Source organism: Ranitomeya variabilis, chromosome 3, assembly GCF_051348905.1.
Source record: "Ranitomeya variabilis isolate aRanVar5 chromosome 3, aRanVar5.hap1, whole genome shotgun sequence".
Lineage (NCBI taxonomy): Eukaryota > Metazoa > Chordata > Amphibia > Anura > Dendrobatidae > Ranitomeya > Ranitomeya variabilis.
Window position 1 is genome coordinate 335,827,217 of NC_135234.1, and position 27,811 is coordinate 335,855,027.

At 44.0% G+C, this 27,811-nt stretch overlaps 2 protein-coding genes across 2 annotated transcripts in view; one reads left to right on the forward strand and one right to left on the reverse strand.

The window, feature by feature from the left end:
• Positions 1-117, reverse strand: part of KIAA0319L (KIAA0319 like) — a 202,265-nt gene extending 202,148 nt beyond the window's left edge. Inside the window, exon 1 of the mRNA XM_077295806.1 lies at positions 1-117. The gene's annotated coding sequence lies outside the window, so the exon portion shown is untranslated.
• Positions 44-23,328, forward strand: NCDN (neurochondrin). The gene is made up of 7 exons (XM_077295807.1): positions 44-306; positions 3,823-3,945; positions 7,653-8,651; positions 8,909-9,150; positions 12,350-12,577; positions 17,383-17,525; positions 21,692-23,328. The coding sequence occupies exons 2-7, from the start codon at positions 3,835-3,837 to the stop codon at positions 22,126-22,128; spliced, it is 2,160 nt and encodes a 719-aa protein (XP_077151922.1). The 5' UTR covers positions 44-306; positions 3,823-3,834; the 3' UTR covers positions 22,129-23,328.
• Positions 23,329-27,811: the final 4,483 nt, after the last annotated feature.

Genomic DNA, 27,811 nt, shown 5'->3' on the forward strand with positions numbered 1-27,811 from the left:
CCGCACAGTGCCCGTACCCACAGGACATGGAGCGCTGCCTGCCGTGCTGCTCCGGAGCCCCTCCCCCTGTCCTCAGCCCGCGCCGCCCCTCCTCCTCCTCCTCCTCCTCCCGGAAGTGCTGGATCCAGCTGCTGCCAGGGCTTCCTCCACTGTCCCAGCATGGCGTCAGTTACCATGGTAGCCGCCCGGGACTCCGGCTGCCTCTATCATTGGAGGAGCCAGAAAGCGGAAGTTATGTGGTGACTGCAGGCCGGAAGATGATGCCGCGGGCCGTGCGGTGGTGGCGGGGAGAGTGACGGGGGGTCGGTAAGTGGCGTGCAGTCAGACTCCCGCCATGGACTGCCACAGACCAGGCTGCAGACCCGCAGCACCTCACTGATGCCCTGGTGGTAGACAATGGGCGCCAATGCCGACATATCGCACAGAAGCAGTGCTGCTGCATTTCCCTGCGCTGTTTCCCGGCCTCTTTACACCGGCTGAGGACCGATGATGGGCCCCTTTCACATGTCCCTGTCTCCGGTACTCGTGGTGACAGTTTTCACACGTACACCCATTCAAATCCATGGGTCTGAGCACATGTCAGTGTGTTTCCATGGACTGTGTGTCCGTGGGCAGAATACTCTGACATGTCCATTTTATGCCGTCAGTACGAACAGCAAAACGTCCCGCACACGTGTACATGGAGAACACACATGGATGTTATCAGTGTGACACCCATCGGTGCTGGGAAGAAGCGTTACAGTAAGCGCTGTTCCCCGGCGCCGGGTGCTGAAGATGGCCTCATCATTCTCCCCTGCTCTGCCGGTGATCAGCACAAGCAGAGGAGAATGATGAGAGTTATATTAAAGTCAGAACGATGACAGCAGGTGGGGGCTTTTGGGACTATTACTCCCATCATCAGACACCTGCTGATAACAGTGACAGCAGGAGCAGATGATCAGGGTATTCCTCACCCGCCACCTGCGATATAACGAAATAAATTAATGAAAAACCCGACGTGGGTTCCCCCTATTTTATTAACCAAGCAGACAAAACTCACAACTGGGGGCAGCGACCCTCAGCTGTTAGCTTCTGCAAGGTTGGTTATCAAAAATAGAGGGGTCCCAATGCTGTTTTTTTTCTAATTACTTAAATAAATAATTAAAATGGCATGGGATTCCCTCCATTTTTGAGAACCAGCCTTGCTAAATCTCACAGCTGGGGGCTGCTATTCTCAGGCTTGGGGGCCACTGATATAGCCCCCCCCCCAGCCTAAAAACATCAGCCCGCAGCTGCCCAGAAAAGGTACATCTATTAGATGTGCCTTTTCTGTCCCTTTGCCCGACTCTTCCCACTTGCCCTGTAGCGGTGGCAAGTGGGGTAATATTTGTGGGGTTGATGTCACCTTTCAGGTGACATCAAGCCCACAGCTTTGTAACCGGGGAAGCATCTGTAAGACACCTATCCATTCCTAATCCTATAGTTGTAATGTTAAATAAAGACACGGCCAGAATAAAGTCTTTTATTTGAAAAAATTACACAGACTCCTTTAATATTCTAAATTAAACCATACTTACTGCAACAATTAATTCCCCGACACCCTCGATATCCTGTAATAAAAGTAAAATAATAAACCAACAATATACCATGCCTGTCCGTCGTTGGGTCCCACGCTGTAATCCAAGTCTGGGGACTAAATAGTTTTTAACCTGGATGGTGCAAAGATGCGACCATGCCAGCTGAAAACCACTGGTGAATGAGCAGAGAGTCCAGCATCATTCATCAACGGTGACGTCATCACTGGCATTTTCCTACGGTCCGCAGTTCAACCCGGTCTCGATGATGTCACCGCTGGTGATTGATGCTGCGATCTCTGCAGCTCATTCACCAGTGGTTTTCAGCTGGGATGGTCGCATCTTTGCACCATCCAGGTTAAAAACTATTTAGTCCCCAGACTTGGATTACAGCGTGGGACCCAACGACGGACAGGTATGGTATATTGTTGGTTTATTATTTTACTTTTATTACAGGAGATTGAGGGCATTGGGGAATTAGGTGTGGCAGTAAGTATTGTTTTATTTAGAACATGTGTCTGTGTAATTTTTTCAAATAAAAGGCTTTATTCTGGCCGTGTCTTTATTTAACATTGCAACTATAGGATTAGGAATGGATAGGTGTCTTATGGCTGCCTCTCCATTACTAAACTGTGGGTTTATGAATATGAACCCCACTTGCCACCGCTACAGGGCAAGTGGGAAGAGTCGGGCGAATGACCCCTTACCAGTTTGAGAATAGCAGCCCCCAGCTGTGAGCTTTAGCAAGGCTGGTTGTCAAAAATGGGGGGACCCCATGCCTTTTTTTAAATTATTTAAATAATTAAAAAAACAGCGTAGGGACCCCTCTATTTTTGATAACCAACCTTGCAGAAGCTGACAGCTGAGGGTTGCAGCCCCCAGCTGTGAATTTTGTCTGGTTGGTTAATAAAATAGAAGGAACCGACGTCAGGTTTTCCATTCATTTATTTCCAAACGATCGCAGGTGTCAGCAGATGGGGTAACAGTCCCAAAAGCCACCACCTGCTGTTGTTCAGACCTTAATATATCGCTCATCATTCTCCTCTGCTTGCCGGCAGAGCAGGGCAGAATGATGAGAGCCGGCTTCAGCACCTGCCGCCGTGGAACAGCGCTTACTATAGCGCTTCTTTCCCAGCGGATGTCCATGTGGAACTGATGCGGCACACGTGTGGCACATGTAGCGCACACACGAATACACGGACACGGATATCTCCTCTACCGTTTTTTTTCCGGTACCGGAAATACACAGACGTGTGAAACCGGCCTAATATCGTGTTATCAGGAGCATATCTGCAGCTTTCACCGGGCAATGTACTGAGAACAGTAATGTTTGTTCCGGCACCCCATAGTCCTCTATATAGTATAACGGTCTCCCTGTGGTGCTCGGTATAGTATAATAGGCACCCCGTGGTGCTCAATGGGATACAATGTGGCCCCCATATTACTCGGCCACCACAATGTACTCACTGATTTAAAAAAAATAAATCCAATGCTCACCTTTCCCCATTCCCCTGCTGCTGTTCTCTGCAGCGCGCGATGAAGTAACGTCAAGAACGTTATAAACACAAAATGTCATTTCCTTTCTCTGTAATAGAAAAATCAGATTTTAGCCATGAATTGAGAATTGTGAGATTGATCAGTTCAGGAGGAAAAAGAAGTAGCTCTCTGATAAACATTCTGATATTCGGTATCTTCTGTATATTAATGATTTATAAAAACAAGAAAATAATCCGGCGGTTACTGTTGGTCTTGTGGCTCCATATAGGGTTGATTCTGGTTAAAGTTTGCTGCCAGTTTTCACAATATAAAGCCTGAATGATGGAATATTCTTAATATACCACATGCTGGCATCGAGATAGTGCCACCTGGCACACTTTGCATTTGTGGGCATCGTCACACAGTTTTACATTGGTGTTGCATTGTGTATAAAATGAGTAATGTGATAAGGTCGGACCCATGCAGAACATAAGAGTACATGTCCTCTCCTATGGGCGATATGAGGGGTGGTAACATGAAGAAAGCTCCTTTATCCCCCACCTCAGAGTGGGGGTCTTCATGATATCATTTCAGCTTTTCCCCCCACTCCACACAGAGACTCCCTGAGTATTGTACCTGGAGTGCTGAGCCAGGCCGATGCCTGAAGACTATGGGTCTGGTCTTTCATATGCCGACCTACTAACATCGATCGCTCCTCTATTCTGATCACATTGGAAAGGTTCTGTTTGCTGGTAATTTATCAATGGCTAATGCTAGGTGTTTGTTCTTTCAGTAATTTGGAATAATGGCGGAGATGCCCGCAGATGGCAGTGCCCAGAATTCTGCCCTGGAACGTTGCTTGGAAGTTCTTAGAGCAGCAAAGAATGATAGTGAGTTGTTTGCAGCATTGCTCCTGGTAAGGAATAGTACCATCAGAATTGTAATGAATTTTCTTAAGATTGCTGTTCTTCTGCTGAAGTTGTGTCTTGTGTAGCATAAATCCTCAGAAATTCCATATCCTGCACTGATAACAGTTTCCATCATCATATGATTATAGGCTTGTCCATAGATGTCCTTTCTTGGTGACATGACCATTCCATAACCATTTCAATGTCTTCACTGCAATGATGCCCACTGAAATGATGACGGTTCATCCATCTTTTGCCTGTACAGCACCTGACCGCTGAGGCAAATGATGTGGGTGCCACGTTATCACTGCAGGGACCCCAGGAGCAGATCCTTATGTGGGTGTCATGTCATCACTGCAGGGACCCCAGGAGCAGATCCTTATGTGGGTGCCACATTATCACTGCAGGGACCCCACGAGCAGATCCTTATGTGGGTGTCACGTCATCACTGCAGGGACCCCAGGAGCAGATCCTTATGTGGGTGCCACGTTATCACTGCAGGGACCCCATGAGCAGATCCTTATGTGGGTGCCACGTTATCACTGCAGGGACCCCAGGAGCAGATCCTTATGTGGGTGTCACATTATCACTGCAGGGACCCCAGGAGCAGATCCTTATGTGGGTGTCACATTATCACTGCAGGGACCCCAGGAGCAGATCCTTATGTGGGTGCCACGTTATCACTGCAGGGACCCCAGGAGCAGATCCTTATGTGGGTGCCACGTCATCACTGCAGGGACCCCAGGAGCAGATCCTTATGTGGGTGCCACGTTATCACTGCAGGGACCCCAGGAGCAGATCCTCATGTGGGTGCCACTTTATCACTGCAGGGACCCCAGGAGCAGATCCTTACGTGGGTGTCACGTCATCACTGCAGGGACCCCAGGAGCAGATCCTTATGTGGGTGTCACGTCATCACTGCAGGGACCCCAGGAGCAGATCCTTATGTGGGTGTCACGTCATCACTGCAGGGACCCCAGGAGCAGATCCTTATGTGGGTGCCACGTCGTCACTGCTGGGACCCCAGGAGCAGATCCTTACGTGGGTGTCACGTCATCACTGCAGGGACCCCAGGAGCAGATCCTTATGTGGGTGCCACGTCATCACTGCAGGGACCCCAGGAGCAGATCCTTACGTGGGTGTCACGTCATCACTGCAGGGACCCCAGGAGCAGATCCTTACGTGGGTGTCACGTCATCACTGCAGGGACCCCAGGAGCAGATCCTTATGTGGGTGCCACGTTATCACTGCAGGGACCCCAGGAGCAGATCCTTATGTAATTGTTATTGCTTTCATTTAAAACATTCTCTATTGTTTGGTGCAAAAAAACCCTTTACTATATCGAGAGAAGTAAACAGGTTTCTATATACTAGAATAGCACAGCAGACTAGCTCTGCCGCTGATTTGTCACTGTTAGGAGCTGATTTCTCCTGTAACTTGGACTAACCGCATTTCCACTTTTACAGTAGAATAAAATACACATTTAAAGAGAAAAAAAAGGTTCTCTTGTGGGGCAAGGTATGTTAAAAAAAATATATATACCGTATATGGCTACTGAAACATGGAAAGGAAAAATAAATTTAAAAAAATTGTTCCCTGATGAAGGATCTTAGACCCAGTCATTAAATGGAACCTATCACGTCCTTTTTTGCTATTAAACTGCCCCCAATGTCTTGTTGGTGATGCTCATTGAATAAATAACATGTTTATCTCAAGCAAAACGTCCTAGTATTTATTGCAAAAATCACTTTTTATACATTGATTATTGCCCTACATACCTTCTGATTCAGTCATATGGGTGGTATCTCCAGCTTATAAGTCAAATACCTTTTGACATTCTCCACGCCCATCGTATTAGCATTCTCTACTTCACCGCTATCTCCCAGCAGACCCTGCGCTGCGCAATGACACTCAGCTTTCTAGGCATGTGCACTGAATCGGGGAGTATGCCCCAGCTTCACATCTTATGTGCGCATGCTCCTGAGCGTGGTGAGCGGGAACACAGTGAAGCCCATAGTTTGTGAGAGATCACGCTGTCATGTGGTCACTGACTCTCAGCGGCTCCTGTGCATGCGCACATAGGATAAGAAGCTGGGACATACGCCCAGATTCAGTGCACATGCACAGAAAGTTGAACGTCATTGCGCAAACTTGGGGTGTGTTGAGAGATTGCAATGACGGGAAGGAATTATACTCCAGTGGGCGTGGAGAATTCCAAAAGGCAATTGACCTACCATGACTGAAAAGCTGGAGATCTCACCCATATGACTGAGACAGAAGGAATGTGGGGCAATCATCAAAGTATAAAAAGTGATGTTTGCAATAAATACTGGGACATTTTGCTTGAGATAAACATGTTGTTGATGCACATTAGGGGTTAATTACTCAGCTCCTGTCCAGAATAGTGGTCAAGAAGGGAAGACTTTGAAGTAGTAAAATAATAAGGAACCTATAGGATATGTCCACATAATGTAATTCCAGTATGTTTTGCTCCGTCCCCCGGCCCTCCGCGTCATCTTCCTGTAAGAAAATGGCGGGCGCATTCGCAGAGGGTCCACCGAGATCTGCCGGCCAGTACCCGGCAACAATACAAGATTTTTCCTATTGGACCCTATGACAGTGATAAAAAAAAAAAGGTACATCAGACCCCTCTTTGTCACCCCTCAGTTAGATACAATTTTTTTAATTTTATTATTTTTATTTTTTCCCATTCTTTGCAGTTAGGGTTGGGGCTGGGGTTGGGGTTGGGATTAAGGTTGGGGTTAGTGTTGGAGTCAGAATTGGGGGGTTTCCACTGTTTAGGCCCATCAGGGGGTCTCCAAACACGATATGGTGCTCGCCATCGATTCCAGCCAATTTTGCATTGAAAAGTCAAATGGCGCTCCTTCCCTTCTGAGCTCTGCCATGCGCCCAAACAGTGGTTTACCCCCACATATGGGGTATCGGCGTACTCGGGACCAATTGCACAACAAATTTTGTGGTCTATTTTCTCTTCTTACCCTTGTGGAAAAAAGAAAAAGAGTTTGGATCTAAAGTAAATTTTTTGTGAAGAAAGTAAAATGCTATTTTTTTCCTTCCACATTGCTTTAGCTCTCGTGAAGCACCTGAAGGGTTAGTAAATGGTGTCACTTTTGGGTATTTTCTGTCATACTGACCTCCCAAACTCACTTCACTGTTAGGTGGTCCCTAAAAAAAAATGGTTTTGTAAAAATGAGAAATTGCCAACTTTTAACCCTTATAATGTCCTAACATAAAAAAATCATGTTTCCAAAATTGTGCTGATGTAAAGTAGACATGTGGGAAATGTTATGTTATCTATTTTGTGTGACACCACTCTCTGATTTAAGGGTACGGAAATGAAGTTTGAAAATTGCATAATTTTTAAAATTTTTGCCAAATTTCAAATTTTTTTCATAAATAAACACAAGTCATATAGAAAAATGTTACCACTAACATGAAGTACAATATGTTACGAAAAAACAGTGTCAAAATCACCAGGATCCGTTGAAGTGTTCCAGATTTATTACCTCATAAAGGGACAGTGGTCAGAATTGTAAAAATTAGCCTGGTCATTAAGGTCAAAATTGTCTCGATCACTAAGGGGTTAGCATAATTATTATTTCTACTACATATTGGGCTGGGAATACCCCTTAAATTATTTAACACTGCTCCTTTTTTTCAGTGGTAAAACTATCATTTTTATTGCTTTCCTCAGGTAACAAAATGTGCTCGAGCTCAGGAACTGGATGACAGCACACGATACAGGATTTTTGATGCAGTTGGCTTCTCCTTCCCGAATCGCCTTTTCCTTACAAAGACTACACCTGATGGCTGCCCGGAGTACTTGTTTCGAAGCCTTGGGTTAACTCTTTTGGCTTGTTTCTGCACAGACCCATCTCTTGCTTCACATCCACAGGTTATCAACAAAATTCCAATTCTGAATGAAACGTTGAATATCTCTTGCCAGGAAGACAACAACGTCTTGACCTCTATGGTGGAAGATGCATACCAATGTCTTGTTGGCATCCTTGCCTCTACTGAGGGGGCAAAGCAGTTAGTTTCTGGTGGAACTCTTTCATCCTTGTGTGAGGCTTATGTGAAGCAGAACCATGGATGGACACATGCCCTTAGAATACTTACATCATTGCTCACCTCCCTGCCAGATAAGTGCTGGAAGAAAAGCCGCAATGAACTTCAGTGTTTGCTGGTTAAACTTAGTGAGGACTTTGGAATTGAATGTGGTAGTCATAAATTCCACTTAGCTGAAATCCTTCCTGTGTTCCTTCCTCCATCACCGCTTCTATTGGAGACATCTTGGGGAGAAAACAGCCTAAGACATCTATCTAAAGGTTTATTTGTAATTCTGAGTAGTAAGCTTAGCGTAGCCCAACGTGACCCAGCCTTTAAGCTTGCAGCATGCCTCTCAAATGTTTATGGATCATCTTGGATCATGATTGATGGCAGAGGAGAAAAATCTAAATTCTTGTCTCTGTTGGTGAACTTGGCATGTGTGGAGGTAAGGATGGCACTGGAAGACCCTATGCCTCTGGATTCAAGACAAGCTACTGCCACAGCCTGTTATGCCCTGGTCGAGATGGGTATACAGGAATGTACGAAAGAGGAGGGACATCCAATGCTAGGAGATTTGCAGAAACTGCAGCTCCTTCAAGTGATGCAGGAGGCCTGTGCAGCCGTTATGTACTATTTACAGCAGGTATGCCCTATTGTTCAGTATATACTGCGCGTGACGTCATATCGAACACAGCTAGAGTAATGTAAGCTTGCACACGGACATGGCTTTACACAAGGTAGCATAACTAGTCTAACATAAGCTTGCACATGGCCATACCTTATGTGAGGCCATATCTGACTCTGCTAGCCGTATGTAAACTTGGGCATTTGTCTTTTATTCTATTGCCTTCTTTAATCTGCTTTCGACCTGTTTTAATTGACAATTGTCTTGTGTTTCAGGTGGGTTGGGAGAAAATAGAGGATCCTTTTGTACTGGCATCAGTCAGGTTACTTGGAGCCTGGCTTGCGGAAGAAACCTCATGTCTTAGGCAGGAAGTCATCCAGCTGTTGCCTTTCTTTGTACATTACATGCGAACATGGTTTCAGCGAGGAGTTACTTGTAGGAAGCAACTCAAGGAAGCACCTCAGATGGCGTTACTGAGCAGCAGCTGGGGTGCAGTGTGGCCTGGCGATGCGATAAGGTACCAAAAGAATTCTGACTTACTCCTTCACAAACATTCAATTGTTGTCAGCCGCTACACAATAAACGCTGCCCAACACAGCTGGCAACAGGTTTTCTCCACTGAGAAGAATATTATGTTAAAGAAGCACTCCTCCCACCAAAGTGTTTATCCTCTTAATATAATGCAGGCAGCATATTATACAGCACTGTGAACCTACAATTGCTCATTTTGCCTTTCTACCCAGTTAATTCCTCTTTTTTCTCTCCCTGCACAAATCATCCCCCTCTTCAACTCTTGACCCAGCTGCTCCACTCCTTCCCCTACCAGGGACTTGTGCAGTGACTTGTACAGGGAAAACTGATCCTCAGTTTCTACATAAAGCTTAGAAGGATTCAGCTAGTCAGTTTTTTATCACGTGATACCATATGCCTAATGGAAAAGAGAAGAATTAACTGGGTAGAAAGGCAGAATCAGCAATTGTACGAACACAGTGCTATATAATATGCTGAATGCAATTTCATGTAATTTGATGGGAGTGCTTCTTTAACCCCTTGGCATCAGTTGATTTTGGCTTTTATGCTTTTCTAATAATAATTTGTCAGATATTCTGAGAACCATGTGTTTTATACAATCTTCCATCAACACAGCTGTATGAGGGCTTATTTACCGTATATACTTGAGTATAAGCCGACCCGAGTATAAGCCGACCCCCCTAATTTTGCCACAAAAAACTGGGAAAACTTATTGACTCGAGTATAAGCCTAGGGTGGAAAATGCAGCAGCTACCGGTGAATTTCAAAATTAGAAATAGATACTCCATACCATTCATTATGGCCCCATAGATGCTCCACATAAAGCTGTGCCATATATAATGCTCTGCACCGTTCATTATGGCCCCATAGATGCTCCACATAAAGCTGTGCCATATATACAATGCTCTGCACCGTTGCCCCATAGATAGCTGTGCCATATATATAATGCTCTGCACCGTTGCCCCATAGCTGTGCCATATAGTGCTCTGCACCATTGCCCCATAGCTGTGCCATATAGTGCTCTGCACAGTTGCCTCATAGCTATGCCATATAGTGCTCTGCACCGTTGCCCCATAGCTGTGCCATATAGTGCTCTGCACCGTTGCCTCATAGCTATGCCATATAGTGCTCTGCACCGTTGCCCCATAGCTGTGCCATATAGTGCTCTGCACCGTTGCCCCATAGCTGTGCCATATAGTGCTCTGCACCGTTGCCCCATAGCTGTGCCATATAGTGCTCTGCACCGTTGCCCCATAGCTGTGCCATATAGTGCTCTGCACCGTTGCCCCATAGCTGTGCCATATAGTGCTCTGCACCGTTGCCCCATAGCTCTGCCATATAGTGCTCTGCACCGTTGCCCCATAGTTCTGCCATATAGTGCTCTGCACCGTTGCCCCATAGCTCTGCCATATAGTGCTCTGCACCGTTGCCCCATAGCTCTGCCATATAGTGCTCTGCACCATTGCCCCATAGATGCTCCACATAAATCTGTGCTGCTGCTGCTGCAATAAAAAAAAAAAAAACACATACTCACCTCTCTTGCTTGCAGCTCCTCGGCGCCATCTTCCCGGCGTCTCTCCGCACTGACTGATCAGGCAGAGGGCGGCACGCACACTATATGCGTCATCGCGCCCTCTGACCTGCACAGTCAGTGCAGAGAGACGCCGGGAAGATGGCGCGACGCCCGGCGTGTGGAACGAGGACAGGTGAATATGACATACTTACCTGCTCCCGGCGTCCCGCTCCTTCCCCCGGACAGCTGGTCTTCGGTGCCGCAGCCTCTTTCTCTATCAGCGGTCACCGGCACCGCTTCATTAGAGAAATGAATAGGCGGCTCCGCCCCTATGGGAGGTGGAGTCCATATTCATTTCTCTAATGAGCGGTCCCACGTGACCGCTCAGGGGAAGAGGCTGCGGCACCCGGAGACCGTGGGACGGGCAGGGGGGGCGACAGGAGCCCCGGAAGCAGGTGAGTATATGACTGCTCACCCGCCGACCCCATCACCGATCATGACTCGAGTATAAGCCGAGTGGGCACTTTCAGCCCAAAAATTTGGGCTGAAAATCTCGGCTTATACTCGAGTATATACGGTATATCTTTTTTTTGTACTGGTACCATTTTTAGGTACATAAGACTTTTTGATCACTTTATAATTTTTTTTTTTTTTGTAGGAGGCATGAACAAGAAACATTTGGTCTGAAATAGATTTTTAACGTCTTTCATGGAGTTCACTATACAGTATCATTGACATGAGAAAAAAAGGAGGAGAAACAGTCCACTACTAAAAGGTACAACTTTTATTATTATTTAAACAAGACACATATGAGATAAGAATCTGTTAGGCGTAATTACGTGATAGGTGTTGAATGATGAGGAGAAAAAATGACCATCACCCAGACGTGATAGAGACCAGTGCAGACCCAAATGTAAAAGGACAAGGGTAAGCAAGCCACACACAGGTTCTGATCTCATATGTGCCTTGTTTAAAATATAATAAAGTTGTACCTTTTAGTAGTGGACTGTTTCTCCTCCTTTTTTTTTTCTCATATCTATTTCAAGTCTATACTACACTTAAAATTCATGGGGATACTTGGCACACTGTTGCTTTACGTTTAAAATGCAATATTGGAGATTTTTTGCAGTATAATTGGCACTGTACAATAAATAATCAGATAGTTTTATAGTACATGTCGTTACAAACGTGGCAATAACAAATATGTGTTTTTGCAGGGCATTTAATTAAAAAAAAAAAAACAACTCCCAACATCTCAGTAGAAACCAACAGATCTTATTAGTCAACCTTGCACTAACACTTGGAGTTCCATTTTATAAACAGAAGAACTGAACAAAAACTTGATTCCTCCTATGGTGTCAGTGTCTTCTTGATATCGGTTTGGGTGTCCATCATTCAGAAAAAGAAACTGCAGCGTGTGTGAGAGCCTAGCCTGTGGTGTACTGCTGCCTCTTGGCAGTCTACCAATTGCAAATGTCAGTGGACACGGCTGATGCCTTCTGTGGTTAACAAGATCTGCCAGATCTAGAGCTTGGAATAAAATTTGGAGGTCTTCTTAAAAGCTTTATTGGACAAATGGTTCATTTCAGTGTGTTTGTAACATGCCTCTGCCTGATTTGTTGTTTTCGATGCCCGGTGGCACTAAGTCACCATACATCTTATTCTTCCGCAGGTTCCTGCTTCCTGCTCTGTGCCATTTGAGTGCTGAAGAAGCTCCACGGAAAATACTAATCTCTGAAGGAGTTCCTGCCCTTCTCTGTGAATACTACCAGCAAAAGTGGGAGATCTTCTCCTCCGAGCAAGATCTGGCCGCAGAAAGAAAATATGAGGTCCAACTGAGTCTTCAGAGCTGCTGTGGGGTTTTCCTCAATCTAGTGGTGACGGAGCCAAGCCTTGTATGGTAGGTATGGGATCCTTGACCTTAGCTTTTTTAAGAACCTTTTGTACTGAGAATGTAAAGCTTTTGTCTGTTATCTTTTAATTTAATTTAATAAATGTATATGTGAATATGACTTTGGTACTTGCTAATATATTTAGGTTTTTCATGTTGTGCACCGATCTACTCCTTTCTGATTTGCTTCTTAGTGCTGACTTCCTGACCGGTTCAGTCACAATTGTTAGATAAAGTAGACAACCCCTTGAAGGCTACTCGCACATGAGTTGGTGCAAACAAGAGAAGTGTAAGGTCTTCCTTTTACCTTATTTTCTGTATCCACTCCTGGTTTTGGCTAGAAGAAATGAGTTTATAAAGTGTATCTGTAAGTCGAAGTAAAAAAAACTTGTACCATATGAATACCTGTTAGGCAATGTTCACACACAGCATTTTTGCTGGGTTTTTTTCTACAGCTAAAACTTAACTCTATTGGCAGTAAAAAAGAAAATCCGTTTTTGCAGTGTTTTTTAGCTGCAATTTTTGTGTGTGGATGACTTTTGCCAACAGTATGTTTGTTTGTTTTTTGTTTTTTTAATAAACTTTTTTTTTCCAGGATTTTTGCACTTCCTCATTGCTTTAAGTGAAGACCTGATGTAAAAATGCTGAAGGAATTGATGTGCTGCAGATATAAAAAATGTCAGTGTCAACTTCAGTCAGGAGAAAAGAAGCGGTGTGCGTGAGATTCCTGAAACCTCATGCCTTTTGCTGGTACTGTAAAATGGAGCTTATCTGCTGGAAAAACAGTGTGTGTGAACATAGCCTTACTACTCCTAACTAGGGTTGAGCGACTTTTACTTTTTTAGGATCGAGTCGGGTTTCGTGGAACCCGACTTTCTCAAAAGTCGGATCGTGTGAAATCGGCCGATTATTGTGAAAAGTCGGGGGGCCGACCGAAACACGAAACCCAATGCAAGTCAATGGGTTTTTTGTTTTTTTTTTCTCTCTGACTCTCTCTCTCCCTCTCCCTCTCCCTCTCTCTCTCCCCCCACCACATTACCACACACAATCCCGCCCTCCCACCACATTACCACACATAATCCCGCCCCCCCCACCACATTATGACACACAATCCCGTCCCCGCCACATTACCACCCATAATCCCGCCCCCCCACCACATCACCACACATAATCCCGCCCTCCCACCACATTACCACACATAATCCCGCCCTCCCACCACATTACCACACATAATCCCGCCTCCCACCACATTACCACACATAATCCCGCCCCCCACCACATTACCACACATAATCCCGCCCCCCACCACATTACCACACATAATCCCGCCCCCGCCCCCCCCCCCACATTATGACACACAATCCCACCCCCCACACATTAAATTGTACCTGGTAGAAGTCAAGGAAAGATCTTTGAAAATGACTATACATTTAATTGTGTTTACAGAGAAATTTTTACTTAATTTATGTTTCGTTATGAAATTTGTTTAGATGATGGAATGAATAAAAAACGCACATCTTACTGAATCCAGTTTGTTTTTGATTTTACACTGTGAATAAAATGTATTTTTAGTATTATTCAGATTTTTAATGATTATTATTATTAACTTCATTAAGTTAATTTACTACCTGCGTAAGCGCTATTGAATGTTGTCATTATTTACTTTTACAGTCATATCCAAAAGTTTTGAGAATGACACCAAAATTATATTTTCACATGATCTGCTGCCCTCTGGTTTTTATTAGTGTTTGTCTGATGTTTATATCACATACAGAAATATAATTGGAATCTATTATGAGTACCAATAGGTTATATTGACCGTTAGAATGAGTTAATGCAGCAAGTCAATATTTGCAGTGTTGACCCTTCTTCTTTAAGACCTCTGCAATTCTCCCTGGCATGCTCTAAATAAACTTCTGGACCAAATCCCGACTGATAGCTGTCCATTCTTGCATAATCAATGCTTGCATTTTGCCAGAATTTGTTGGTTTTTGTTTGTCCACCCGTCTCTTGATGATTGACCACAAGTTCTCAATGGGATTAAGATCTGGGGAGTTTCCAGGCCATGGACCCAAAATCTCTATGTTTTGTTCCATGAGCCATTTAGTTATCACCTTTGCTTTATGGCAAGTTGCTCCATCATGCTGGAAAAGGCATTGTTGGGCGCCAAACTGCTCTTGGACGGTTGGGAGAAGTTGCTCTTGGAGGACATTCTGGTACCATTTTTTATTCATGGCTGTGTTTTTAGGCAAGACTGTGAGTGAGCCAATTCCCTTGGCTGAGAAGCAACCCCACACATGAATGGATTCAGGATGGTTTACAGTTGGCATGAGACAAGACTGGTGGTAGCGCTCACCTCTTCTTCTCCGAATAAGCTGTTTTCCAGATGTCCCAAACAATCGAAAAGGGGATTCATCAGAGAAAATGACTTTGCCCCAGTCCTCAGCAGTCCACTGCCTGTACCTTTTGCAGAATATCAGTCGGTCCCTGATGTTTTTTCTGGAGAGAAGTGGCTTCTTTGCTGCCCTCCTTGAAACCAGGCCTTGCTCAAAGTGTCTCCGCCTCACAGTGCGTGCAGAAGCACTCACACCAGCCTGCTGCCATTCCCGAGCTAGCTCGGCACTGCTGGTCGTCCGATCCGGCAGCTGAAACAGTTTTAAGATATGGTCCTGGCGCTTGCTGGTCTTTCTTGGGCGCCCTGGAGCCTTTTTGACAACAATGGAAGCTCTCTCCTTGAAGTTCTTGATGATGTGATAGATTGTTGACTGAGGTGCAATCTTTGTAGCTGCGATACTCTTCCCTGTTAGGCCATTTTTGTGCAGTGCAATAATGGCTGCACGTGTTTCTTTAGAGATAACCATGGTTAACTGAAGAGAAACAATGATATCAAGCACCAGCCTCCTTTTAAAGTGTCCAGTGATGTCATTCTTACTTAATCATGACTGATTGATCGCCAGCCCTGTCCTCAACACCCACACCTGTGTTAATGGATCAATCACTAAAACGATGTTAGCTGCTCCTTTTAAGGCAGGACTGCAATGATGTTGAAATGTGTTTTGGGGGTTAAAGTTCATTTTCTGGGCAAATATTGACTTTGCAAGTACAGTAATTGCTGTTAAGCTGATCACTCTGACATTCAGGAGTATATGCAAATTGCCATTAGAAAAAATGAAGCAGTAGACTTTGGAAAAATTAATATTTGTCTCATTCTCAAAATTTTTGGCCATGACTGTAGTTTAATCACCAGCAGCGTTAATTAGATAGCAATGAGCGTGCCGAGCGTTAGCTGGCTGGAAACATCTAGTAAATATATACGAGTCCTCTTTTATACAGTCCAGCCAGAAGTCCATTATAGACTTGCCAGCACAAACTTCATGCACAAAAAAGGACATGTACCCATAGGTAAAATGGACCATTGATAAATATTTGTAAGTGAAGGATATAATAATATATGTAGATGTGTAAATGTTGACAAGGTGGAGACCTTTTTATTATGTAGGCATAGGGGATATGTTAAAAAATCCTCATACATATATTCTTATTTCTTATAGAATGAGGGGAGAGAATATACTCTGAAGGCCCTTTTAGAAAGCTATCTATTTGGCTGACACTGTTTTACCCCCACTCGTCGTCATCTCTCCCTAACTACATAACCCTATTAGGCCATACTGGGGTGAAACTACTAAAGGTTAAGCTTTCCGTTCAAGACCCTGTCTTAAGGTGGTAGATCCATCTTGCTTTCGCACTGTAGGATAGAGCTATCCCAATCCTTCCCCCTCACACACCCTCATGGGTGGTTTCTTCACCTTTATTAATACCCATACATTTAAGTACTGACATTTTTCCAGAATGTTCTAGGTTAACAGTGAGGGTCTTTTTTTTTTTTTTTCTTCTCTCTTACTTTCTCAGAGGTGTTCAACTAACCCTTCTAAATGTTTTATTTTGCCCACAGATTCGCAGCCACGTTCACATGTTTCTTTATATATCGCACCTTCGCTCCAGCAATTTATAAAGGACCTGATCTCGTGCTTTCCTGTTGTGTTGCTATGAAAGACTTTTTATATGTAATCTTGGGGTCAGATGTAATTATATCCCCAATCTAATTTTAGTACCTCCCAGTATTTTTGCAGGATTGATCTCACTTGTTGGGCACCATTGTCAAATGTAGTTATAAATCTAATCTCATTAGTCTCTTATCACATCCGGGGTAGAGGCACGTCATTTAGTTCTGTCCCTTTTTTTAGGGCCTCTCTTGATGCGTCACTCAAAATCTTTTTGGGCAAGCCCCTTTCCAGGAACCTCCCCCTAAGGTCACGGGCTTGTTGTTTGAAAGCAATCAAATCGGAGCAATTCCTCCAGATCCTCAAAAATTGACCCTTTGTGGAAGTTATTATTCCAAGATCTATTGATTAAAATGAACTTTGTAAATTGAACAACCCGTTTAACATGTCAGCAGGTAATTGCAATACTACCACCATGTGGTTGGATGACCACATGACATGTCTGGAATGGGCTTTGTATTAGTTTGTGGGTGTGCCTGTCTTGATGAATCAAGCCCTTATCTATTAAATTAAAGGGTAGCATTCAAAACTACATCTTGTCCCACAAACAAACCTGTCCTCATACATCTATAGAAATTAATCAGACAAATTAATGATTTGTAATCAAAGCTGTATCTGCTCTTAATTTTAATTTTTCCATTCTGCAAAATATTTATGGCTGTAACCTCTCCACTTTTAGTGGGGCACTTTTATATTAGTATATTAGTACACAGTGTATAATTTGTTTCTTTCATTATGTCTCACATCCACCAGTCAGGAGAGCTGCTTTGTCACCCTTCTGAAACTTCTTATGCAGTCTCTTCCTGAAAAACTGCTAAAGGAAGGCCAACTGATTCTGGTGGCGAACCTTTCCACTCTGGGACTGATGATGAGTCGCTTACTTGCTTCCTCTCCAGGTAACCAAATCTTTTGAAATCCTCTGTTAAGGAGATGTCCAGTCAAAAAATATGTTGATGATCAATCTGTGAGGCAGGTTATCAAAATCAGCGTTATCAAAATCAACCCGCACACAACAGCTGTTACATTATCCGGCGGAGCCAAATATAATAAATACATTTAATGAAGCTGTAAAGTAAAGCTCCTTTCAGTGTGGCCTCTGCTGGGTGCTGCGAATGGTTCCTATTGAGGGCAGGAGCCGTTGGGTAGCACCCAGCAAAGTACACAAGTCGTGGAATAGAGTTGCACATTCAGCTCCTTTCCGTGTGTTTACATCCAGCCACGTCCGGAGCTTGTAATTGGCAAACTAGAATACAGCAGCCTTCTACATATGCTGAGATGTATGCAAACAATGAATATGTGAAACTTAGACTGCATTACTGATATATAAAATATACCGTATATACTCGAGTATAAACCGACCCCAGTATAAGCCGACCCCCCTTTATTTTGCCACAAAAAACTTGGAAAACTTAATGACTCAAGTATAAGCCTAGGGTGGGAAATGCAACAGCTACTGGTAAATTTCAAAAATAAAAATAGATACCAATAAAAGTGAAATTGATAGAGACCTCAGTAGGTTAAGTGTTTTTGAATATCCATATTGAATCAGGAGCCCCATATAATGCTCCATAAAGTTCATGATGGGCCCCATAAGATGCTCCATATTAAAATATGCCCCATATAATGCTGCACAAAGGTTGATTATGGCCCCATAAAATGCTCCATAGAGACATGTGCCCCCATATAATCCTGCATAAAGGTTGATTATGGCCCCATAAGATGCTACAGGTGAATATCGCAATGCTTACCCTCCCCCATTATACTCACCCTCCCCCATTATACTCACCCTCCCGGCGCTGTCCCTGGCAGCTTCTCCGATGCGATGGTCTCTGACGCCGGCAGCTTGTTCCTGTGTTCAGCGGTCACAGGTACCGCTCATTAAAGTAACGAATATGCGCTCTACCCCTATGAGAGTGGAGTCGCGTCCATATTCATTACGTTAATGAGCGGTACCACGTGACCACTGAACACAGGAAGAGCTGCGGGTGCTGGAGAAGCAGGGGCGTGCAGAGACGCGACGGGAGCAGGTGAGTATGATTTGACAGCTGCCGCTACCCCGGCCACCCCCTGGGACAATGACTCTAGTATAAGCCGAGAGGGGCACTTTCAGCCTGAAAAAATGGGCTGAAAATCTCGGCTTATACTCGAGTATATACGGTACTTAGCTCACAAATTGGTGAATTCATGTGTTCCAACCAGCAATGAGAAGGTGACCTTTCTTTGATGGGACCGTAAAACTAATCTTTATTAAATATGCCTATCCCGGGCTAATAGCCTACTAATTTAAAGAGCAGGTAGGATCTAACACTAGTCAGTTTTTAATTAGTGCGGTATAAATTTAATATAATTTCATGTTTGCTTACAGCTTAGTGTATATCATGTGCCACTGTGTGTGTGTGATATATTTATATTTTGTTTGTTTTTTTGGAACTTAATGTTTTATCACGCGGATGTCAGATGTACTATGGATAGGTCATCAATATACACTGCTCAAAAAAATAAAGGGACCACTTAAACAACACTATGTAACTCCAATTCAATCGCACTGTGAAATCAACCTGTCCAGTTATGAAGCAACACTGATTGTGAATCCATATCTCCATTGGGTAAATTGAACAAACAGGTAAAAATTGGCAAGACAGCCCTTATAAATGAGTGGTTCCTGCAGGTGGTGACCATTTCTCTGTTCACATCCTTTTCGGGTGTTTTGGACACGTTTTGCATTTTGTCATTGCTCTCCCCCTAGAGGTACAGTAGCAATACGAAGAAGTTGTTCAGGTAGTGCAGCTCATCCAGGATGGCACATCAATGCGAGCTGTGGCAAAAAAGAGTATTTGTGTCAGCACAGTGCCCATAGCATGGAGCAAATACCAGGATACAGGCCAGTACACCAGGAGATTTAGAGGGGGCCATAGGAGGGCAACAACCCAGCAGTAGGATCACTACCTCCTCCTCTTTGCAAGGTGGAGCAGTGCCAGAGCCCAGCAAAATGACCTCCAGCAGGCCACTAATATCCATGTGTCTACTCAAACTGTTAGAAACAGACTCTAGGGTGGTATAAGGGCCTGACGTCCACAAGTGGGTGTTGTGCGTACAGCCCAACACCGTGCAGTGCGATTGGGATTTGCCAGAGAACACCAAAATTGGCAGACTTGACTTTGGTGCCCCTGTGCTCATAACAGATGATTGCAGGTTTACACTGAGCACATGTGACAGTCAGGAGACACTGTCAAGAACGTTCTGCTGCCTGTAACATTCTCCGGCATGACCCGTTTGTCAGTAGTGGTGTGGGGAGGCATTTCTTTGGAGAGCAGCACAGCCCTCCATGTGCTAGCCAGAGGAACCTTGACTGCCATTAGGCACCAGGATGAGAACCTCAGACCCATTAAGACCATATGCAGGTGCAGTGGGCCCTGGACCCTTCTGGTGCATGACATCATGTAGCTGAAGTGTCAGCAGGTCCAGCATGATGAAGGCATTGATGTTATGACTGGCCCGCCCGTTCTCCAGACCTGTATCCAATCGAGCACTTCTGAGACATCATACCACGTTGCACCACAGACTGTGCAGGAGTTGCCTGATGCTTTAATCCTGGTCTGGTTGGAGATCCCTCAGGAGACCATCCGCCGCCTCCCCAGGAGAATGCTCAGGTGTTGTAGGGAGATCATACAGGCACGTGGAGGCCACACAGACACACTACTGAACATCATTTCCTTGTCTTGAGGCATTTCCACTGAAGTTGGATTAGCCTGTAATTTGATTTTTCCACTTTGATTTTGAGGGTCATTCCAAATCCATGGGATATTCATTTTGATTTACATTCATCTTTATGTGTTATTCTCAAGGCATCCCACTATGTAATGAATAAAGATTTGCAACTGAACGAATTCATTCTGTGATATCTAGGATGTCGTACTTTAGTGTTTCCTTTATTTGTTTGAAGAGTGTATTTTGATCAGACAGCCCCTTTTAAAGGGATTACTCACTGCTCAGACAACTCCTTTTCAACCAACTATTTTTCACCCTTATAAAATAAGAGCAAATATACTCCCCTCCTGTGTGTATGGAGTTCCAGCAGTGTTGGTGTCGTCTCCAGCGGCTTGCTTGACTATTAATTGCCAGCCGCTTCACGTGCCCCCTCCTTCAGACAAATCCAATTCAGGCTTGTGGTTGATCTCTTACTTCCTCATGAATGTATAATTGGTTCGAAGGAGGGGAGCGTGAAGCAGCTGCTGATTGGCTGTAGGCATTGCATGAGGTAACAATGTCACATTAAGGCCTGGAAGAGTCGACACCACTAGAGGCCAACCCACACTGGAGGGAAGTACAGCTGCTGCTATTATTTTATAAGGTGGAAACTGTTTGAAAAAGGTGGAGAACACCTTTTAATCTGTCCATAGATGAAAGACCTACAACAGGCAAACACTGATCACTGTATAGTGCCTAGTATAAAGAATACTCTTCCCAGAAGGCAGATCACAAGTTGGCAAGGAATAGTGACTGAGATAGGACATGTGATTCCTGTTGCCTGCAGAAGTGTGAATGTTCTGAGCCCTGAGGTACTGGCAAGTGTACAGTTAACTTCTGCCTATGTGCCGCTACTTGCTGGCTCCGCACTATACATGGCGGCACAGCACATCTGCAGTTGGAAGCTCTCTGCTGGTGAGACTTTGGGTCTGCACTGTGTGGCACATGGGCAGATCACTGTGAATGACCAAGACACGGCGACTGCCACCGGTTATACTTGTAATTTAGGAAGCCGAGAGGCAATGGGGCAATATAAAGGCTCTATCCATGACGTGTGAGTGATATCAGCTAGCTGGGCTGCTCAGCATCAAGTCCATGCGTGTCCATTAGTCAGACTAATTGGAATATGCAGGATTACAAGATTAAAATTCAGATTTTTATAAGTAGCCTAGCAACTTTGCCTTAACATCAGTGCTTAATGATAAGTGCAGCTCTGTAATTAGTTAATAAAGGTGTATCCTGTTAGGTTCCCTTTAATTGAGCTTGTAAAGTCTGGGACTTGGGTCTAATTGAATCAATTTCTTTTTTTTCCCAGTTGTGCAGGAAAGTTTCTCCCAGGATTTCTTTATGGCGGTAATCAAGTTCTTGAGCCATAGCCATGTGCTGTCCTGTGAACCCGATGAAGAAAAACAACATATTGTCCTGAGTGATGGCTATGCGCAGGCATGGGCAGACATCTCTGAATTGTGGTTCCTGGGGGTACAAGCATTCTCTGCCTGCCTTCCTCTGCTGCCCTGGCTGTGCACTCTGGTGCTTACATCTGGCTGGTTACAAGGCATACTCAGCCTTCTGGATAAGGTTTCACCAGAATCTGTAGATTTAGCGCTAGTGCCTGTGCTGCAGGCCCTTCTCACCCAGCTAGCTCAGATCAGCGCCCCTTGCAGAGAGCTTATCCAGCATCATGGAGGTATAGAGAAGGCTAATATATATGGCATGGCTGCCCTGGAACAGTGCTTGTCTGAAATGGCCTGAACTGTCGCTTGTCATTAAGAAAAAGTGATTGGGAAATGTAATTATTAGAGATGACTATATAAAGAAGAATCCCCCAAATTAGACACGTGCAGTCTTTTGATGGATACATGGGTCCTGTATATTTTTTTTTTTTTCTTTTTTTTAAGCTCTTGCTTTTCTCTATTGGGACGTACAATAGGTCAACATTCTCTCCTTTACCATCAGTGGTCTGGATTTTATCCCGAGGACTGTGATGACCTGAACAAAAATTCATCAGAAGCACTTAAAGGGAACCTGTCACCAGAAAAACGCTATTGGGCTATGTGCACACGTTCGGAATTGCCGCGGAAATTACCGCGCTAATTCCGCAACTGTGCTGCGGGTGAAACGCATGCGGAAAGTAAGCGGATCAATGCATTCCTATGTGTGCTGAATCCCCGCGATTCCGCACAAAGAATGAACATGCTGCGTTTTTTTCTGCATGCGATTCCGCCGTGGAAAAAAATGCAACATGTGCACAAAAATTGCAGATTGCATTCTAATAATAGGATGCTTAATGTATGCGTTTTTTTTTTTTTGCGGTTTTATCGCGTTTTTATAGCGAAAAACCGCAAAAAATCCTGAACGTGTTCACATAGCCTTAACCTGCAGATATGGGGTTAATCTGCAGGTTAATAGTGTTACTAACTTGCCGTCACTTAGCTGAACGCTGCAGGAAGAAAATGAACTTTATTCCCCTGGCAGTGTTTGGATTTCATTCACGAGGGCGGCGCCGGCGCGGGTTCAGTCACTGCTCTGAATATACAAAGCCCAAATGCGGAGCCAGTGCCAGTCAGGGCCGGGGTGCAGTTATAGCTGCCGCTCTCTTTACTCAGAACGGTGACTGAACCGCCACCTCCGTGACTGAAACTGGAATGCTGCAGGGGAGAATAAAGTTAATTCTCACCACGACGCGTTCAAGCTAAGTGCAGTTGCCATGCAGGTTAGTAACACTATATAATCTGCAGATTAACCCTATATCTGCAGGTTAATAGCGGTTTTTTTGTGACCGATTCCCTTTAATGTCTACCCATTATTGTAATTTATAGCTTTAGAATGAAATATGGAAGATAACATGGGCATCTGTTTGCAGTAAATTGTTAGATTTGTTGTCCAGCCTCTATATACTTTTATTTAAATGCCAAGAGAGCTTAAAAATAATAAAATAAATACTACTCTTCATATATTATCTCTCGCCTCCCTCTTTTCATAGCTGTCTGGGTTCCCCGCCAGTCTTCAGTACTTCCTTTTCAGTATAGATGGGCATCTGCATCATTAACTGTTGGAAGTCATATTGACCAACACATCGCTGCTGTGGCCAGGGATAGGTTACAGTGGTCACCAGTAGAGTTGAGTGAATTTTTCAAAATTCGTTTCCGATTACAATCACTGGCGAATATTGGTTTTGCAATATTCGCCGAACGTCATTGGCGTCAATGGGAGTAGAAATTACAGAATATGTTAGGAACCGATCATCAAACATAAACTCGGCACAAATGGGATAGCAATATGGCAAGTTCATATTCGGCAACCGAATCCAAACATATTCGTTCAACTCTAGTCACCAGCTCATAGAAAGGAGATTAGAAAAGGTACATAAAATAGCCATAAAACTGATAAAGGGCACGGGAGATCTTATTTATGAGGAAAGATAAAAAGACTTACAGTTGTGTAAGGCCATATGCACACATTCAGGATTTTTCGCGTTTTTTCGCTATAAAAACGTGATAAAAACGCGAAAAAAACGCTAACATATGCCTCCTATTATTTACAGGGTATTCCGCATTTTTTGTGCAAATGTTGCATTTTTTTCAGCGAAAAAATCGCATCGCGGAAAAAAAAGCAACATGTTCATTAAAAATGCGGAATTGCGGGGATTCCGCACACCTAGGAGTGCATTGATCTGCTTACTTCCCGCACGGGGCTGTGCACACCATGCGGGAAGTAAGCAGATTATGTGCGGTTGGTACCCAGGGTGGAGGAGAGGAGACTCTCCTCCACGGACTGGGCACCATATAATTGGTAAAAAAAAAAGAATTAAGATAAAAAATAGTGATATACTCACCCTCTGATGGCCCCCGAAGTGTTCCCGCCTCTCCGGTGCATGCTCTCTCTTCCGTTCCTATAGATGGTGTGGTTCAGGACCTGTGGTGACGTCGCTGTCTTGTGATTGGTCGCGTGACCGCTCATGTGACTCACGCGACCAATCACAAGCCGCGACGTCATCGAAGGTCCTGAACCACACCGGCATCTATAGGAACGGACGCCGCCGAGATCGGCTGTCTGCAGAGGGTGAGTATAACCATTTTTTTATTTTTTTTTATTATTTTTAAACATTCTATCTTTTACTATAGATGCTGCATAAGCAGCATCTATAGTAAAAAGTTGGTCACACTTGTCAAACAGTATGTTTGACAAGTGTGACCAACTTGTCAGTCAGTTTTCCAAGCGATGCTACAGATCGCTTGGAAAACTTTAGCATTCTGCAAGCTAATTACGCTTGCAGAATGCTAAAAAAAACGCAAAAAAAAAAAATGCGGGTTTCTTGCAGAAAATTTCCGGTTTTCTTCAGGAAATTTCTGCAAGAAATCCGGACGTGTGCACATACCCTAAAAGTGTTTGCCCTCTTCCTGATTTCCTATTAATTTGCATGTTTGTCACACTTAAATGTTTCAGATTACCAAACAAATTCTAAATATTAGACAAAGATAACACAAGTAATCACAACATGCAGTTTTTAAATGAAGGTAAGGGAAAAAGAAATCCAAACTTGCAGGGCCCTGTGTGAAAAAGTGATTATCCCCTTAATTTATATTTTGACTGTGGTTAATCACATCTTTGAGAAGCTAAGTTCAAATTCCCCAGCCACACGCAGGCCTGATTACTGCCACAACTGTTTTCAATCAAGAAATAGCTTAAATACAGTGCCTTGGGAAAGTATTCGGCCCCCTGAAACTTTTCAGCCTTTTCCCACATATCATGCTTCAAACATAAAGATACCAAATGTAAATTTTTGGTGAAGAATCAACAACAAGTGGAACACAATTGTGAAGTTGAATTAAATTTATTGGTTATTTTAAATTTTTGTGGAAATTCAAAAACTGAAAAGTGGGGCGTGCAATATTATTTGGCCCCTTTTACTTTCAGTGCAGCAAACTCACTCCAGAAATTCATTGTGGATCTCTGAATGATCCAATGTTGTCCTAAATGCCTAATGGTGATAAATATAATCCACCTGTGTGTAATCAAGTCTCAGTATAAATGCACCTGCTCTGTGATAGTCTCAGGGTTCTGTTTTGAAGCACAGAGAGCATCATGAAGACCAAGGAACACAACAGGCAGGTCCGTGATACTGTTGTGGAGAAGTTTAAAGCCGGATTTGGATACAAAATGATTTCCAAAACTTTAAACATCCCAAAGAGCACTGTGCAAGCGATCATATTGAAATGGAAGGAGTATCATACCACTGCAAATCTACCAAGACCCGGCCATACCTCTAAACTTTCATCTCAATCAAGGAGACTGATCAGAGATGCAGCCAAGAGGCCCATGATCACTCTGGATTTACTGCAGAGATCTACAGCTGAGGTGGGACAGTGTCCATAGGACAACAATCGGTCGTACGCTGCACGAATCTGGCCTTTATAGGGAACCTGTCACCCCCAAAATCAAAGGTGAGATAAGCCCACCGGCATCAGGGGCTTATCTACATAATTCTGAAATGCTGTAGATAAGCCCCCGATGTAACCTGAAAGATGAGAAAGAGGTTAGATTATACTCACCTGGGCGGGTGGTCTGATGGACATCGCAGTCCGGTCCGGGGCCTCCCATCTTCTTACGAAGACGCCTTCTTCTTGTCTTCACGCTGCGGCTTTGGCACAGGCAGTGCGCAGGTTTCCCGGAAAGGTCAGAGAGGCCCAGTGCCTGCGCACTGCAGTACTTTGCTCTGCCCTCAACAGGGCAGACAAAGTACGCCGGAGCCGCAGCGTGAAGACAAGAAGAGAGGACATCATCGTAAGAAGATGCGAGGCGCTGGACCGGACCACGACACCCATCGGACCAGACCGCAGCGGGAAGGCCCCTGGGTGAGTATAATCTAACCTCTTTCTCATCTTTCAGGATACATCGGGGGCTTATCTACAGCATTCAAGAATTCTGTAGATAAGTCCCTGATGCCGGTGGGCTTTGCTCACCTTCGATTTTGGGGGTGACTGGTTCCCTTTAGGGAAGTGTGGCAAGAAGAAAGCCATTTCTCAAATATATCCATAAAAAGTGTCGTTTAAAGTTTGCAACAAGCCACCTGGGAGACACACCAAACATGTGGAAGAAGGTGCTCTTGTCAGATGAAACCAAAATCGAACTTTGGCAACAATGCCAAATGATATGTTTGGCGTAAAGGCAACACAACTCATCTCCCTGAACACACCATCCCCACTGTCAAACATGGTGGTGGCAGCATCATGGTTTGGGCCTGCTTTTCTTCAGCAGGGACAGAGAAGATGGTTAAAATTGATGGGAAGATGGATGGAGCCAAATACAGGACCATTCTTGAAGAAAACCTGTTGGAGTCTGCAAAAGACCTGAGACTTGGATGGAGATTTGTCTTCCAAGACAATGATCCCAAACATAAAGCGAAATCTGCAATGGAATGGTTCACAAATATACATATCCAGGTGTTAGTATGGCCAAGTCAAAGTCCAGACCTCAATCCAATCGAGAATCTGTGGAAAGAGCTGAAAACTGCTGTTCACAAACGATCTCCATCAAACCTCACTGAGCTCAAGCTGCTTGCCAAGGAAGAATAGGCAAGAATTTCAGTCTCTCGATGTACAAAACTGATAGAGACATACCCCAAGTGACTTGTAGCTGTAATCGCAGCAAAAGGTGACGCAACAAAGTATTAAGTTAAAGGGGCCGAATAATATTGCACGCCTCACTTTTCAGTTTTTGAATTTCCACAAATGTTTAAAATAAGCAATAAATTTTGTTCAACTTCACAATTGTGTTCCACTTGTTGTTGATTCTTCACCAAAAATTTACACTTTGGTATCTTTTTGTTTAAAGCATGATATGTGGGAAAAGGTTGAAAAGTTCCAGGGGGCCGAATACTTCCGCAAGGCACTGTAGGACCTGCCTGACAAAGTGAAGTAGACCAAAAGAGCCTCAAATTCTAGACATCATGCCGCGATCCTAAGAAATTCTGGAACAAATGAGAAACAAAGCAATTGAGATCTATCAGTCTGGAAGAGGTTACAAAGACATTCCTCAAGCTTTGGGACTTCGGCGAACCACAGTGAGAGCCATTATTCAGAAATGGCGAAAACATGGAACAGTGGTGCACCTTCCCAGGAGTGGCTGGCCGACCAAAAATACCCCAAGAGCGCAGCGACGACTCATCCAAGAGGTTGTAAAAGACCCTACAACAACATCCAAACAACTGCAGGCCTCTGAAAATTTTCTTATTCAGATTTTCAAATACTTTCTGCCTCTTTTTTGTCATTTATATTCCCTTTTTTCTGATACAGGAAAAAAATGTATAGAAAAATAGCAAATACGTGTACATTTTTCACATATTTTTTTTTTAACTCCACAAAGGACTGATAAGAAAAAAATCTCTAATTGTGTTCCCTTTTAGTAGAAATTATTTTTAGATGCTTCAATTATT

What these genes read in the sequence shown, in the direction of transcription:
- NCDN (XM_077295807.1), top strand. Translation starts at nt 3,835, where the DNA reads ATGGCGGAGATGCCCGCAGATGGCAGTGCCCAGAATTCTGCCCTGGAA. An exon ending in TTATGTACTATTTACAGCAG is followed by an intron (nt 8,652 to 8,908) that starts GTATGCCCTATT and finishes CTTGTGTTTCAG; the next exon opens with GTGGGTTGGGAGAAAATAGA. An exon ending in TGGCCTGGCGATGCGATAAG is followed by an intron (nt 9,151 to 12,349) that starts GTACCAAAAGAA and finishes ATTCTTCCGCAG; the next exon opens with GTTCCTGCTTCCTGCTCTGT.